The 18,357-nt window shown below is 36.5% G+C and overlaps 1 protein-coding gene across 1 annotated transcript in view; it reads left to right on the top strand.

The window, feature by feature from the left end:
- LOC122787678 overlaps window positions 1–18,357 on the top strand; it is a 970,705-nt gene that overhangs the window by 615,669 nt on the left and 336,679 nt on the right. The window contains exon 11 of the mRNA XM_044054524.1: window positions 10,208–10,286. Coding sequence (XP_043910459.1) covers window positions 10,208–10,286 — 79 coding nt within the window. The remainder of the gene's footprint in view (window positions 1–10,207; window positions 10,287–18,357) is intronic.

Below are 18,357 nucleotides of genomic sequence, written 5' to 3'. Positions count from 1 at the left end.
GTATATATAGAAAAATAATCTGACAGATATTTTCAATACATGAAATTCACACTGGTTTTCAAAAGTGAAGCTCGCAAAGTTATTTACTGTAACAGTTGCTATGGCTAACAGTCCTTCTCCCATAGCTGGATTATGGACTGCTACTGTGGGAAATGTTAATTGACAGCCCTGAAAAAACTTGCAAACAAAATCTGGAGGTTTACAGTACTAGTACCAAAAAGACAGCATCACTGTCTTACATTTAAAGTTGTGTCCACTCACTAAAAATCTTGCAAATCAACTTCATAGTAATTTAATTTACAAGTTCTTAATTTACTTAGAATAAAATCCAGTTTTATCAAGTGAATAAAACATCCATAAAAGCCATTACATATTTTCTTCAGTCAAGAAAACATGGCAATCTATTCAATACCTAAAACCAGATGATAAAGACTATCACCTTTGCCCTATGACTTGAGGTGGTATATGGTTGGTGCGCAAAAAATCAAGAAAGTAGTAGCAATCTGCACTTCACAATGTAAACCAAGCCAAGGCAGATTCTATACATGACTATAACAGCCCTCTCAACAATATGCAGCAGGAAATATGTAGATGAAGGCTGGGTCTTGACGTCTTGCCAGAACATAATTCAGGAAAGCCAATATCACACGCTACAGACTACAGCTCAACAGACACAAGGTGCTGTGTAACCTTCATACTAATGGCAACCCCACTGAGCTACCAGCAAAGAGTAAGGATCATAGATACATGGGCATACACTGCAGGTACTATAGTAAGCATGCAGATCCCTGATGTTGTAATTCCTGAGCCTGGAATCCATCCCATGGCCTTGCCTTGTAGCAGACTTCTGCATCTCAACTGAACACGGCATAAAATATACAACAAAATGGGGGGGTGCACCAAGGACATATGTAGTAGTCAATTGCACTAAAAGTATGTAAAGTTTAGATCAACAACACTTAACATAATGACATGTAAAGTCTGCTCTGTATATGTAAAAGCAGAGGGATGAGTTTGCCTGCTCTCTGATATTTAGGGATTGTACACTTATCCCTTCCTTAATGGGCTGAGTAGTAAGAGCATGGAGAATGAGATGCCAGGTTGAATGAATGCTCTTTACACAGTCATAGTGTGCAGAGCTGAATGTGTCGCTTCAAGCAGTGGCAGCTCATGGTGTTGTCAACAGTGTTTGCTAGTAGAGTCATTAAAAATAAAATGTAGTGTACCTTGTTCATACTGCCACTGATACTGTGTCATACAAAACCCCCAAAACATGTCACATGCTACTGCTACTCATCTTCCTTACGCTGATGTTGTGCGTGCAGGCATAAGATTCTGTTTATGTGGGTTGTATGACTGCCAGGCTTCTGTTTGAAAAAAAGAAGACTTTTATGGAAGATAAGTACTTCATGCAGAATGTGTTTCTGAATCCAGCTGCCCATCTCTACTTCCAGCAAAACTAAAACAATAAGATACATTATCAAAGTTCAAAGCAACACTTACACAAACTAAAATGTAACTCTGCAGTCACATGCAGCAATCAACCCTTAGACAGAAACAGCTAGTCTTTTTTTATCCATGCATACTAGCTTCTTGTATTGCATGGACGTCATTATTATGCTCTAGTAACACTTAAATAATATCCTGATTCACAACTGCTCTAGTGCAAGATCTGATCTTAACAATGCTTAGAAGGATGTTTAACAATTTAAGCACCAATTACTTTTTCACATAAGGCCATGTAGGTTTGGATATTTCTTTTTCCTTAATAAATAAAATCATCACTTAAAAACTGCATTTTGTGTTTACTTGAGTTATCTTTGTCTAATATGTACATTTGTTTGATGATCTGAAACATTTAAGTGTGGCAAACATGCAAAAAATAAGAAATCAGGAAGGGGACAAATACTTTTTCATTGCACTGTATATATATATATATATATATATATATATATATATATATATATATATATATATATATATATATATATATATATATATATATATATATATATATATATATATATATATATATATATATGGGTCTATGTCATTTCGCCGAAAATCCATTTTGCCGAAAATTTCTGACATAGGGTCTAATTCGCCGAAAATCCATTTCGCCAGAAATAGTACTGACAGTGTATATGCCCTTTTCCCCCACTGTAGCGTGATCCCGGAGTGAGAATGTTAATGTAGGGGGGTCATAGCCCCCCACCTACTCAGGTTATAAACTAGTTACTTACCCTTTTCATAGGGACTGGACAATATAAAACAATACTAGACAATATTAAACTGTACTGGGTGGGAGGCTACGCCCCCGTCCCCCTGCTTTAATATTCTCACTCCGAGATCACACTAAAGTGGGGGGAAAGGGCATATATACACTATCAGTACTTTTTCAGTGAAATGGATTTTCGGCGATTCAGACCCTGTGCAAGAAATTTTCAGCCAAATGACACAGATATATATATATATATATATATATATATATATATATATATATATATATAGGAAAAGAGCATGAATACAGGAAAATAGGAAAGCATATACTCTTCCTTGGAAAACAAAAGAAGTACACCAATCAGAAGCCACTGTTACTGATGATATTAGAGCATGAAAAGGGGTTAGCCAATCGGAGAGTAAGAAGATCCTCCTGATCGGCTACCATGGAATAGAAGGGAGCACTACATGGTCAGTTGTGAGCAAAGAATCAGTTAGCTTCATTTCAGCAGGACAGAATGACAGATCTAGGTCACAGATGTTATCAGAAGTTTGCTATTTTCATAGATGGATATTTGAATGGGGAAATGTAAGGAAGGCAACCCTATTGTGTACAACAGAGGAACTAGATCTCTTGATACAGTTTGAACATGTATTCAAACAGACTGCAGTATTATAAAGAACAAGAACATGCAAGATAGAAAAAGGAGAAGATAAGGGGATGTGAAATTCCTGAATTCATGGTAATGAACCTTTCATCTTAGATGCTATCTGAATTATAGGTTCATAAGACGTTACTAGGCTATTGAACTGAGTTCCTTTACAAGCCTTGCCATTAAATCCCAATATAATACTTGATGAGAGATATTGTCTATGCCCAAGGTTTTTCTAGCAAGGGCTACCCATGTCTAGGAGAGATGCCGTGGCATATGTATGTCTTTACTGAAAAAGGGGTTCACTTTATACCAAGCCATGTATCTAACCAAGTAAAGACAATCACTTCTTTAAAACTGTACACTTGGAATTTACATTTAAAATATTAAAAAATTAGGACAGAGTATATGTACGTCAAATACAGGATAGTAATGGTGGTGATTTTTCTATGAGAAGACTTAATACTTTTAACCTTAATTTGCATTTTGCAGTGTATGTTTTCACAATTTGTTTAAGCATGATGTATACAAACAATTAAACTCACCTAAAGAAGTTGGTAAACTTTACAAATGAAGAAAGAAAATAATTTTTGAAGTGAATTTTGAATAGAATGCGTATTTTATGAAAGCAAATAAGTTGAGACTACTGTCATGATGGATAGTAGTTGCTATGTCCAAAAGATGTTATAAATGTTGCATAATGACATTAGTTTGTTAGAACTGACATATAATATTCTTTTAATACATAAAAAGATACACTTGTGTTTGAATAATGTTATTGATCAAAATGATTACAAAACAATTTATGACTTTTGTTGTGTTCCTAAAGCAATCATACTTTAGATGTTCGATATGCCAAAGGTAATTTCTGTAGGCATTCATGTAACATTTACACACATCATTAATTCTGCTGGCTCCAAATTGTGCCTATTTTTTTTTGACTGCTGAAAGCAATTGTCTTATGCTGCAGAAAATTCCATCTTTCTTAAAGATTATTTTGGTTTCATTAACAAACTTAGTACAAACACTATGGAAACTGAGTATATGTTTGATACATTAAATGTTAAACCAGTATATACTGTAATACCTCAGGGAGAAGGTATTACACACGTGGTGCAATTTAGAAAGAAATATAATTGAGAAAATGACAATATTTTACAACAAATCCAACAGATGTCATATACGACATTAGAAAATAAATTTTCTATATTCCATGTAAATTAGTTTCAGTAGACATCGGTAATGACAATGGGGGTATCAGTGACCCTCATTTTTCCATTTTGTTTATGACCAATTAGGAACTGCACTATGTTTATGATTCAGTTTGACAAAAATACATAACAGCTTGTTTCTGCCTTTATTGATGACATTTTTATGATTTGGGTGCTGCAGTGGTTAGCATTGTCACCTCATAGCAAGAGGTCCTCTGGTTCGATTCTCTGCTGGGGTGCCTTCTGTGCAGAGTCTGTATGTACTGCCTGCATTTGTGTGGGTTTCTTCTGGGTGATCCAGTTTCCTTCTACATTCCAAAGACATGAGTCTGAAGCATTTCTTCCTGGACCTCCACTGAAAATGGGCTCTGCCCAGTTTGACTTTCCCAGTAAACAAATGTTAAATAAATAAATAAATTTGAAATAGAAAAGGCAATGTGACTGACTTACAGTTTTAAGGCCTTGTTTCAGAATGTAAAATACAATTCTTGGATACTGAACAAAGTAAGACTTTGGAACCTGATATGATTAGGACTTGGTTATATAGAAAACCATGTTTACTGTAACATATTTCTACATTATTCTAGTGGTCATCCCTAAAATCTTAAATTTAGTTAAGGGTCAGGCTATCAATGTAAAATATGTAGTACTAGTAATGAATGCACTGTTTGCTTAAGACAACTGAAATAATTATTTATACAGAGGGGATACCCTTAGCAAGTTGTAGCTCAAGTCATTGAAGGGGTTTCCAAAGAAAGGAGGAGAAAATATCCCCATGTTTTAGCAGGAAATTACTTTGATATGACATCCAATGATGAGATTTAAGGAGAAGTACTGAAGGGTATAGCATTTAGTCTTGATACAGAACCTGCTGGAAATATAAAAAAAAACACAACAAACTGCTATTAGGGCTTAGTCTCTGTTTTTCACTTATAAGTATAACAACTTACAAAGACTATTAGAAAAGGGACTCAACATGTTCCATAAAAATAAGAGGATACATGGTGAAATTAGAAGCAAGGGGACATATTTATGTAGTTTTGCAAACCTTGCAAGTTTATGGCTGCTAGTACATATCTTATGGATCTTAATACAGATAGAATGTAGGGTAGTGAAGATACATATACATGTCTGGCAGATCATGTGGTTTGTGTTGCAGTGTGCACAAGCCATACAGCTTTTTATACATAGACAACTAGACAGAGATTGCAACAATAAAATCATGGACAGCCTATACTCAAAAAAGGAAGCATGTAATGTTGTATACAGGCATGTCTTGAAATGTGAGCAATTTAAAGTTTGACTATTTTCTATTTTAGAGAAACCAAAGTTGAGGGAAAGGCTAGAGGTTATTGAATTAGTTTAGTTCTAAATCAAAAAGAAATGCATTGGCAAACAGAGTTGGCTGCAAATGTTCCACAGCTTAAATGAAGTAATCAGTATCATACTGTAACTTACAGCAAGAAGAGTGGCATGAAGGGGGTTTTAGTGTAGAATTGGCTAATTGAAATCATGTGATGTGTGTGTTTTTTTTATGGTATTCATTGTCTGACGAAGTCTTGTTTCATTGTATTTGAAAGAAAGTATCACATCCTTGTTTTTTTTTTTTTAAAGCATTCAATGACATTTATTCTGTTGGATTTTCCTTGATGTGTGTGTGTGTGTGTGTGTGTGTGTGTGTGTGTGTGTGTGTGTGTGTGTGTGTGTGTGTGTGTGTGTGTGTGTGTGTGTGTGTGTGTGCATTTTTTTATCCTATGGTAGACCCTAGGTAAAACTGTGTGAAAGGCATGTATCTGCTACACTACTACACTATCTGGATATCTGTGTTTATTTACATGTTTTAGCATGTCATTAATTGCAAGTTTACATACATCATTGGTACAGCATCAAAACTACTAAAATTCCTCTATACCTGCCATATTTATTCCCCGAAGAAAAGCTAGAGCAAAAAATTCACACACTGCACACACAAAACAGAGACACGTGCACATCCCAGAGCATTCTAGCCCACTTAAGATAAGATAAAAGAATATAAGTAAAAAAATTGATCACATTTTCTTTTCACTTCAAATGCAAAAAAGTAACTTCACACACTTTGCACACAAAATTTACACATGCTGCCCCACTAAAACAAAACTGCCCACCTAAATCAGTCCCACAGAAGTGAAATGTATTATTTTTAAAATGAAGACCTTAAAATAATAAATGAGCGCAACTAGGCAATCATAAAATTGACATGATTCTATCTAAAATAAGATTAGAGTAACTAATTGAAATATAACATAGCTATAAAACTAACAAATCACAGCAAAATATTCACTACCCTACTAAAATGCATCCTAAATTTAAAACAAAAGGCTAAATGAAAATTAAACTGTGATAAAAATGGAAACAGATATAGGGGAAGACTTAAACCAAAACACTTTCATTCTGCATACAAGAATTTCATCAGATTGTTTTGGTTTGCACCATTCAAACTTTTTAAAGCAATAAATCTGCACCATGTGACTGGATTAAGCGAGAAATCTGCACCATGTGACTGGATTTTAGCCAATACAATACTTTACTTGCTTAAATAATAAAAAGTGCCTAGTGAAAGAGAAAAACATGGAAAAGAAAAGCAAACAACATTTTAACATAAGTTAAACAAAGATTGTAAATCATTTTCTTAACAGACACATTAAAAAACTAATTAACCTTGGGAGGGTCTTTAATGTTTTAAGGGCCTATTCTTTATTTAACACTTAGCATTTTTAGAGAAATTCATAGATATAGGTGCAGCAGCAATGGCAGTAACACACATCTTACGTTGCACAGATAAGCCAAAATGTGCTCTTGTACTAATCAATGATTCATAGTCTTTCATATTATTAAAAGATAATTTGCATAACTATGACCAGCTGCTCATTTCAGCTTCCTACCAACCTATGCTAGGAAGTAGTGCAGATACCTAGAAGGCCGCAGAAATTCACACATATATATGCATGCACACACACACACACACACACACACACACACACACACACACACACACACACACACCTTAATAAGGTAAGAAAAGTTTATTTAAATAACTTTGTTTATAATAGTAATAATCACTTCCTAACTGATGATGAAACTAAATTAACCAACTCTCAGCAAAATTCCTTTTTCCTCTTGGTAAATTCCACTATAGGTCAATTCATCTTTAGCACAGGTGAAGAAGTAATTAGAGGTATAATACATAATGTCAGGCTAATGGGGAAAAAAAACATAAACAACTGTAGAATCTGGAGGGATACTGAGGGAGACTAAACAAAACAATGTAAAATAACGACATTATTAAGTATAGTTCTGAATATAATACAATGCATAAGATATAAAATAAAAATAAAGCCCCACTGCACCCCCCCACACCTCCTACAATTTAAATATACTAACTCCAAGATTGCACTACAGTGTGGAAAAATGGAAATCTTCCCATTCCGCACTATGTGGAGATGTCCGTTCTGAATGTTCAAAATTCCAAAAGTTGATCATATGGTCTCAGCCATATGAAAGTCAGCTTTCTGGGATTTTGATCATCTGCAGAGGACATATATATATATATATATATATATATATATATATATATATATATATATATATATATATATATACACACACACACACACACACACACACACACACACACACACACATATACATATATAAAAAGTTAGCCGACATTCTTTTTGTCAGCCTGCAACTTACCCAAAAAATATTGCATATTGCATTCACCTAGAATAAATGTTATCATAAAACACCTTACACTATATAGCTAAAAATAACCATGAAGACTATGGCTATAACAGAACAGAAAGAAAATAGAACTAATGGACAGCATTATCATATGTTCACTTTTAGAGTAGGTAATCATCTGTAATATCTTTATTTATTTAACAAACTTTCATTAACTAATATTGTTCTATTTAGCATGCTTTAGTATACAATTATGTTATATATCATATGTAAAAACTAATACCCATAAATACTAATTCTTTAATAGTACATTTCCATACCATCTCCATGTTTTAATACACAATTGTACCTCTACATCGGGGCTGCATCCCAACATCTCCAACATGGGGGTGTTCACCTCCACATACTTCTAACTTTTATATACTAACTCCATGGTCACACACCTGCAAAAGCAGCAGAAAAGCCCACATACAGTGAATCAGTGCCAGTACATATCATAAACTGCACCAGAAGTGAAAACTAACTCAGATATTTCCCATCTCCTAAAACTGCAGCAGCTCTGTTACTACAGTCTTAGGAGCTACAAACTACTCTACAGTCATATGCTGTTATTTATAAACATTCACGATAACAGCATATGAAAATAATGCTAACATTTGATAACTCAACAGACCCAACCATGGTCTTGACAAAACAATATCATTCTCTGCAGTAAAAAGAGCCATGCTGTGTTAACCAGCTGTCAGTGGTCATGATAGCAATAGCTGTCACATCGTAGACTTGTGTATTACAAAAACGTGTTCATAGGTAGGTACTAGGCTATCAGCCCAAGGGCCTACGTAAGCCTAGCCAGTAAGGTACTATAGCTTATGCCACCCAAGAAAGTTATTTTCCTGTGCCACTGTCCAGCAGAGACACAGAAGTGATCCCTGGGGTGTATTTCCTATTTCCCATCCACTCATCAAGATTTTTCTTGAAGAGTGCTAATGAAGAACTTTGCTTGACATAGATGGGTAGCTTGTTCCAGAGTATAGGAAGTCTCTGGGACAGGAATCTATCCCTCCAGCATATCCTATTTATTCTTATGACAAGGTTTAGGTCCCTAGAGCGTGTAGCTTGAAGGGATTAGGATTTCTTTAGGTGTAGCATGTCCAACAGCTCTGGGTTTGACATAGCTTTATATGTTAGGCAGAGATCACCTCGGAGTAGGCAATATGCTACGGAGTAAAGCTGGAGTTTACAACAAAGAAAACAAAAGTAATATTGCAAGTCTATTAATTTCATGAGTTGTTGAGTCTTTCGGCTTCGCCCGGTTAGAGGTCGCCACAGCGGAACTCTGGTCCGCTAATGATTGGCAGAAAATTTTTACGTGCCAAGTTGCCAGCCCTGATGCACAACCTTCAACGAAGGTACGCCCATTCACAAATGTCTCCACACAGAAGACGCTCTAGCTGAGAATCGAACAGGACAACGTCTTACTGTGAGGTGACAACGCTACCACAGCACCACCACCGAGTGATCTCTTAAAAATTCCAAAGTGGAGTATTACTTAATGAAAGTTTGTTAAATAAAGATACTACAGATGATTGTCTGCTCTAAAACTGATCATATGATAATGCTGGCCATTACCTCCATTCCTCTGTTGTTGTTGTTGTTTTTAGACTGATTTCTTACCAGAAGCTACTTATTCAGGAGACCACACTTTCCAATAAGCCAGAGAAAATTAGTGTGTTTGGAAGCACTGACATCCCCATCCACAGGTTTCCTTAAATTTATAACATCATTTTTAGCTTTGTTTACTTTGTACAATGTAATCCTAAATGCTCAGTTACATGCCTGAATTTTGTTTGAACAAAATTGTGCTTCATTCCCTTTGAGCCATAAGCTGTCCATTCATGCTATCATATATTTGGGCATCTGCTGTTCTCACCATCATTGCATTTCAGCCACAGGCACACACACACATGTGCATGCGTACTTGCACATACACAAACACACACACTCACACAGACATACACACATGCAGCACACATGCATAGACACAGACACACACTCTCTCTCACTCTGGCATGGACACAGACACACACACGCACACTCACACACACACACACACACACACACACACACACACACACACACACACTCACCCATGCAGCACAGACTGTTGTTTCTCTGCCAATTAGTCATTCATCTTTGAAATCTAATCATGTCATTTAAAATATATTTATGTAAAACATTAAGCAAAGTTAATGTTGTCTAAATGACATAAAACATAAAAATTTCCTTCTTTGCATGCAATGTCAGAAGCACTTTGATATCTTAATTTATATGTGGCCCAAAAAAACTGATTTTTTGCTGATTTCAGATATGTGTGTATAATTACAATTCCTTATTATCTTTCAGCTTCTGTTTCTCCATGGAATCATCTAGCAAACAGGCCAGCTCCAGCATCATCCAAGGCTCAAGACAGAAGACAGGCGAGGTACTGCTTCTAGTAGGGTTGCTTGTTGCATGTTATGGAAAACTTTGCAGTATAGTGTAGCAATTACTTGCAGCATAATGATTAAGAACATAAGGAGGCAGTTAATTTTTGCATTCTTGTAATGGAACATTGACCAAAGATATCACCTGCATTGTATAGACCCCTGACAGAGCTGCTGCAGTATTGTTCTTTATGACTTTTTCCCAAAAATTCCATGATATAAATTATAGCATTGTAAGCATATTCTACTTGTAGATATTGACTGACAGAAATTAAAATAAAGACATGCAAAATAGTACATCCTTAGCTTACATGAGGAATACCATACTTTTTAATCTATACATTGACAGAGAGGAAAAGGAATTATGTTAACATTAACAGTAGTACCATAATGAAATTTTGAGTGAGATAAACATAACTCTTAAATTCGTTTATATGGAAAATAGCATTTTGTTAAGCCAAGATGATGTAACCATGGTTACACATTCATGCTGTGAGCTAATGCATAGGAAATAATGTAAATGGACCTTTGGCCTGCTGCTTGAGTTCAATGCATCTGTCATATTGGAAACATTTATTTTTAACCAACAACTTATTATTATTTTTTTATCTAACACTTTCATGCTTACCCTTTGCATTTTGCAATTCTTTAGCCATTTAGTCATGTTTTCTGCAAAATAAGACTTCCTCAGTTTTGCCCTCAAACATCCAATATTTTATCTTATTCTCACATTTTATTTTTTGAAAAGTGATTGCCACTTTGACTTTATTGAAGATAGGTGAGATAGTACTGATGTGTAAACAACTAAATTACATTTGCAATAGCCTAAAATATTGTGTCAAGTCTAAAAACGCCATTTAGGCAGACAACAAGCATTTAATATTGACAAATAAGTTGTTGTTGTTGTTGTTAAGTAAATAACACAAAATATAAATGCATCTGCATATCGGAAACTACACTCTGCACACCCCTGCTAACTGTATATACTAAATCTGTGTTACACTGTTTCAAAAGTGAAGAATCTGTTTAGCTACTTTCACATATCCCCTATTAATATTCCTGAGATACCTAATCTTTTTATCATGTTCCTACTCATCTTCTTTCTTTAAAAATATACATACTAAATTCTTATAGTGTAGTTTTTTCATATGGCTTCTGGAATAGGTCTTGCTCCATTTTTGTTACTTTTCTCCAAGATGCTTCTATCTGATCTTTGTACTTTTAATGATTATGTATCCAGAAGTGTGCACAGTGCTCACATCAGGGGGTAGGGGATTTACCACCTGATGTATAGAATGATAACTTGTTATTCTCTATTTGTGATGCCTCTGCTATGCATTTCAGCATTTTTGACACACAACTGTTTTCATATTTATTAGTTTATTTATGCATGTGTTTATTAAACAGCTAAATGAATGAACTGATCCAAGGCAGGACCCATTTCAAACATAACCCAGGCATAAGAGCATGAATGTAGTTTAGTGCAGAATATGAGCACAAATAGGTACCACTGGTACTGAAACAGACATAATGTGATACCTTTTTTGTGGCGAACCATAATTAGGTGCAGGCAAACACTATACAGGGTGTCAAAGACGATACAGAGGTATACTAATGATCATCCCCAGTAACAGGAAGGTATTATACAACAACATGCAAGTATATGTGCATATCTATGTGAGTCTGTAAATCACGGTCTTTTAACAAATTTTAGGGGGAAGGTCATTACTAATTGCTGGTAGACTTAATTGAGATAGCAATTGATACTGAAAGCATGCTGTACTACCTGAACACAATTACCCTGCTGTTGAACTCACCAAATTAGTAGCATGGTAATGTTAAGGAAAATGCAAAAAAATGACCAAAGTTGTAAGTCAGGGAACAGTATGGATGAGCACTGCTCAAAACAAGATTATCTGAAGCATTCATATATGGCAGGAGTTGTGTAATGCTGTAGCAGTCTCTGTCTGAAATCCTTGCAGCTCCTTAAATTTCTCAGTGCTTATAGGACAAAATGTTAGGAGGCAGTACTAACGGATACAAAGGGATGGTGACTACACATAGGAGTATTCTGAGGTGGGGCACTAACAGATACAAAGGGATGGTGACTACACATAGGAGTATTCTGAGGTGGGGCACTAACAGATACAAAGGGATGGTGACTACACATAGGAGTATTCTGAGGTGGGGCACTAACAGATACAAAGGGATGGTGACTACACATAGGAGTATTCTGAGGTGGGGCACTAACAGATACAAAGGGATGGTGACTACACATAGGAGTATTCTGAGGTGGGGCACTAACAGATACAAAGGGATGGTGACTACACATAGGAGTATTCTGAGGTGGGGCACTAACAGATACAAAGGGATGGTGACTACACATAGGAGTATTCTGAGCTGGGACAGGCAGTTCCATCTGCACTAAATCTTAAATTAAAAGCAGGGACATTGACTACAGAGTGGCAGCAAAGCTGCGGCAACAGTAATGATGAAGGAGTTTGGATGTTAGGAGGACAATGGCAATGTTAGCTTTAAGTTTAAATGGGAGCCAGTTCATATTTTTAAAGTAGTGCAATGATGCTCAAAATGAAGTGAGAACAAAATAAACCTACATACTTTATTAACTAGAACTAGCAAAAATAATCAGTTTTTATAAGAGGAAGTAGAAGCAATTGGAAGGTCATAATTTATCTGAAGTATAAGAACGCCTTTACCTTTTGCAGTTAGAACTCATCTGATTGAAAGTTGCTGGATCACGGCTCAGTTTTGAGCTTTTTTATTGGTTAATTTCTTTAAATCAGTTTGCTATCATTTGCTACATAAGCATCATGTTTGCACATCTTACACTGCTGAGCAGCAGTGGGTGCCATTGGCAGTTATAAACGCAAACACTTCTGCCTGCAAATTTTCCCTTAGTACTCTGCTGGTGCTCCATTGCTCAGTTCTTGTGCTTGTCCCTCACTGACAGGTGATACATTCAGCGAAGCTCCTGAGGTACCAACACACAGATCCTAGCCTTTTGTATTTTTTGGCCACTTCTCCTGTCCTCTACTTTACCTGGTCCTTCCTGTCCTCTCCCTATTTTCTGACCACATCGACTTACCTAGCATTATGGATGGACAATTTCCCACAGTCTTTCCAGTGAGCCTGGTCGACATGGGCATCCTGAGGCAATGTGTCAATTGCCTCATGTGCACTGACAACCTACTTCTAAAACCAAAGCAAGATCTTCAAGGAAAACCAAAACTGCCTGGTGGACAATTGCCATTAATAGGCTGTACAACAGGAGAAAGAAATTGCTGTCTAAGAATATGAAAGAACTGTCTCAAAACTGGAAACACTCTCCTCAACTTAAACAAGCAAACAAGACTCCTAATGAAGTCCTCCAAAGCTAACTACGAATTCAGATTAGCTTCCCTAACTAAGGATAACCATAAGGCATTCTTTAGTTGCATCCATAACCTCAAAGGTGAGGCCGAGATCTGCACTGAACTAGTAGTTAATGGTACTACCTATACAGATCCTGTGGCTATAGCAAACCTGCTGGCTGACAGGTTCAGTGAAAACTTCACTCCCCTGTCCCCACCACATATTCCCCAAAGCATCCCTAACACCTGTCCCCCACCTAGTATCTCCAAAGCCAAAACCACAGCCTGTGTGGGACCAGACAACATCCTGAGCTTTGGTCTACATGGGTAAAACAGGAATTAGCATTGGGCATGCTTTTCAATCACAGCCTAAGCACTGGCTTGATCCCAGCAGAATGGAAAACAGCTACTGTCATCCCTATGCACAAATAGAATGCATGCACGGACCCCAGGCATTATACCCCCATTAGCCTAACCAGCCTTTCCGCAAGGCCATGGAATGAATCATCATGGACCTTATTAACAAAGATATAGGAAATCTGCAAATGCTGAAACCCACCCAGCTTGGCTTTGTCAAGGGGAATCGTGCCTGTTAAACTTGGTGGACTTTTTTGTGACAGTCACCAAAGCCCTAGACGAGGGCAAATCTGTGCACAAGGCCTACCTAGATTTAGTCAAGACCTTTGACCAAATCCTCCACTCAGGCATCTTTGATAAACTCATCCAGCTGGATATCAACCCATATATTGTCAGATGGGTTGCAAACTCACTCACTGATAGAACTCACACACGGTCAAAATAGGGGACTCCACCTCCTCCAGCAGACCCATAACCAGTGGTGTTCCACAGGGATCGGTTCTGGGACCCATACTGTTCAGAATCTACTTCTCCAAAGTACAGGCTAAAATTAAAGGACTGTGGCTGACAAAGTTTGCTGATGGCTGCAAACTGGGAGTGATCATTGAAACCCCTAGCGATGTCAACATCCTGCAAGATCTTACACAAATTAATGACTGGTACCAAAGTCATGGTCTCAAACTTAATACAAAAAAATGCATTATCATCCCCTTTGGCAAGGGTGATGTTCCTGCAAGCTACCACATCAATAACAATCCCCTAAGCAGACAGTCAGTGGTGAGAGATCTGAGCACACAGGTTGACAGCGACCTTAGCTTTGATCACCATGTCTCCACAGTGGTAAGAAGGACATTTTATATTGCTCATCTCATAAGTAAGGGCATTGCCTCCAGAAAAAAAGAGGTTATAACCCCCCTGTACTCTTTCCTCACCAGGCCAATAATAGAGTACAACGCTCCCTTTGGTATGTTCCTTTCCAAACACCTGCAACAATTGGAGAGACCACAAAGGTTCCTTACAAAGAAAATTCAGGGTCTTCAAGACCTGTCTTATAAGGACAGACTGAAATCATTATCACTTTACTCTGTGTTGTACAGACTGCCAAGAGGCAACATGTGCCTTGCATATAGATCACTCTCTGACCCAGCTTTAATGGAAATGCTGCACATTCACAAGTCAAATGGCACATGGGTCACTCAGTCAAAGGATCTTAACCTGGTATGTGACATCAACAGAACTTGCTGGAGAGACAGATTTGTCTCACAGAGGTTGCCCCACCATTGGAACTTGCTTCCTATTAATGTTAAAAAAACCCTCAGTGGCCCTATTTAAGCATAATTTGGATGACTGGATGGGTAACCAGAAATTCACCCCAGGGGTTCCACCTGTGTCCCTCTTGGACAGGGGCAATAGATGCTGATTTTAATGTCTGCTTGAACCAGACAAACCAACAGGAGTTTGAAAGAGAGGATTTTAGAACATTTGGGAGATATAAGGAGGGATGTATCAAGTAATTATTTGAATAAACAGGCAAAAATGTATAAATGACATAGCTTTAAGTTTATAGTTCTGCAGTTAATTTACAATAATATTAGAGGAGGTAGTATAATTGATAAAACTGAAAGTAGTGAGATGAAATGGATTATTTTATTACAAGCAGACAAAGGATATCTCCTTAATGGTAGTGTACCACTGAAACCAACACTTAAAGCAAGAAATTACCTCATTAACTTTTATTAGGTTACTATGGATATTAATTACATGCAATTAGATTTTAATAGAATGTTTAATTGATGTTCCTAATTAAATGTATTTAAGATGGTCTGATGAAGTGCAGTTGTCACAAAAGCACTTACCTGAGTTTGTACTATTAAAATTATTTCTTCAGCCAATGTGGTTGGTTGTTTGAATATTTATTGTTTGGACTTGGTTTTATCAGCCAACCTTTAATCACAGTTCATGTTGTATTTTTCATCTGAGTTTGGTTTGGTTTGATACACCATGATACATGGATGAAGGAGTAGCAGGTGGAATTGAACTTGGTTTTAACCCTGCGATGTCTAGTATTTGGGATGATGAAATTTTAAATCGCATTATGAATCGTGAGAATAATCCGCTTTTATCCCTGAACTTGTCTGAAGTATCCAGGAATATGGAAGATGTGTCAGATGAGGTGAATAACTTTCTGCTTCTGCTCAGAGATGTGGAAGACAAACTATATAACATGAAAAGACTGCAATGGCAAACACTTCATCTGGAAGCCTGCCTGAACCATAAAGTGATCCCAAGTGGCTTAATGGTTCTCCATATGCTAGCTTATGATGAGCAGTTTCTTGAACTTTTAAGACATTGGCGGGCTTTAAATGTAGAAACAAGCTTCAATGATATGAGGCTGCTTATAGAGTTCTTTAAACCGATGGAAATGGACATAGTGTCTGAAACCAGTAAAATCTTAAAGGAACTGAAGCAGAAATATATATGACGCATATATTTCTAGGATGGAGGAAATGCTAGCCAGAATTAATGCCTATGATGTGGAGATGCACCATATATAAAAGATAAAAGCTTGAGAGGGGCTATAATGATTTTAAAAAGGGACATATATTTGCATAGCCATGACCTGTACCTCAGAACAAAACTATGGATACTGAAAGAGATTTGGAGGTAATAAAAATTCAGATTGATAAAAACGAGCTGTCAACTGACAAGGCAGAGCTAGTTAAGAATGTAGAAATTGTTAAAAATAAAAATGGTATTGAATTAGGAGTGAGGCGTAAGGAACAAGTTACTAACTCTTTAAACAAACGCAAATTTCCATCACTTCCAGTACAGCTGAAATAATAAGAATGGAGAATGAAGCAATGGTCACAGAGCAGAGAGAGAAAGAAGTGGCATTGGTCATGGAGTCAAGAGCCGGGATTGAACACACAGAAGAAAAAAGGGAAAATGTGAAAGACTTGGTTTATGACATCTCGTCATATAGTTTAACAGAGGCACAAGCACGAGTGTTGAATAAGGGTTTATCATACATTCCAGCTGAAAGTGCAAGATTTGAGAATGTTATTGTAGACCTTTGGCTCTTTGCAAGGTATGTTACTTTGAAAACGTTTTTCCCAGTGCAAGAAGAATATAGTAACTTTAAAAGACCGAGTTTGTTTAATTCATCTATGGCACCTTTAATGGAAGCTTTTGTTGTGGTTTGTGAGACTGAACTGCAACAGGTCATGCAAAGTAATTAATTGAAAGTTAAAAGGTTTTATAATATAACTGGCAATGAACATACATCATTGAATGAGTTGCAGGACACAAATAAAATCCAGATATGCCCAGTCGATAAAGGCGGGTTGGTGGTAGTCATGAACCGGTCTTTTTACCTTGAAAGTATGAGTGAACATTTGATGGACAATCTGACATAGAGTAAAAAATCTTTACCTGAAGTTAATCGGTTAATTAAAAGTGTGCATTAATATTTATATGACAGGAGCAATTACTTATGATTTGTATATGTATTTTAATGTTGAAGAAGCCATTTTTCCAGTTATACATGGCTTACCGAAAATTCATAACAATCCCACAAACCCAAAAGTGAGACCAATATTGGCAGGATGAGGGTGGGTAACTGAGCCGTTATCAATTTATGTAGAAGAGAAGCTATGACCTATACTGAATAAGGCTCCAGCATTATTAAGGGACACTAAAGATTTTTTGGAAAGCCTGCATACCTGTGTTAGTCAAGTTAATGATATATTCTTGTATTATTTTTGTAACCATGGGTGTGTGTGTACTTTATTCACAGTGATTCCCAATGAATATGTGAATATGGGGTAGAAGCAGTTAAGATATTTTTAGTTAAAGAAAGTGATTTTTGTAACAGTCAGATTCATGTTATTTGTACTTTCATTATGCTAATTTTAGAGCATAATGTTTTTACCTTTAATGATGAATTTTACCATCAGAAAAATGGCATAGCTATGGTGATGGCCTTTTGGAAGTCACAGACTGTTTTAAGTGATAGTTGGGTTAATAAAAGGATAATATGTTATAAAAGATTTGTTGATGACATTTTTTCCTTGTGGAATGGCACCATAGAATTTATAATAGGATCAGTAGGACTGCCACATTTTTAAAGTTTACAACTAACATAAGGATGGATAGTATTGATTTTTTAGATGTGAAAGTCTATAAGAATGAAATAGGTAGTTTAAGTACAACAATTTTTAGAAAGACTTGTTGGAAAAATAAGACCTTGCACCGTACAAGTATCCACCCAAATTATACATATAAGAATGTATTGAAAAGACTACTTTTCAAGCATCTAGCTACATACTAATGATTTAGAGTT

Source organism: Protopterus annectens, chromosome 13.part0 (assembly GCF_019279795.1).
Source record: "Protopterus annectens isolate FY-2018-M chromosome 13.part0, PAN1.0, whole genome shotgun sequence".
NCBI lineage: Eukaryota > Metazoa > Chordata > Ceratodontiformes > Protopteridae > Protopterus > Protopterus annectens.
This window is presented reverse-complemented; position numbering and strand designations above follow the sequence as displayed.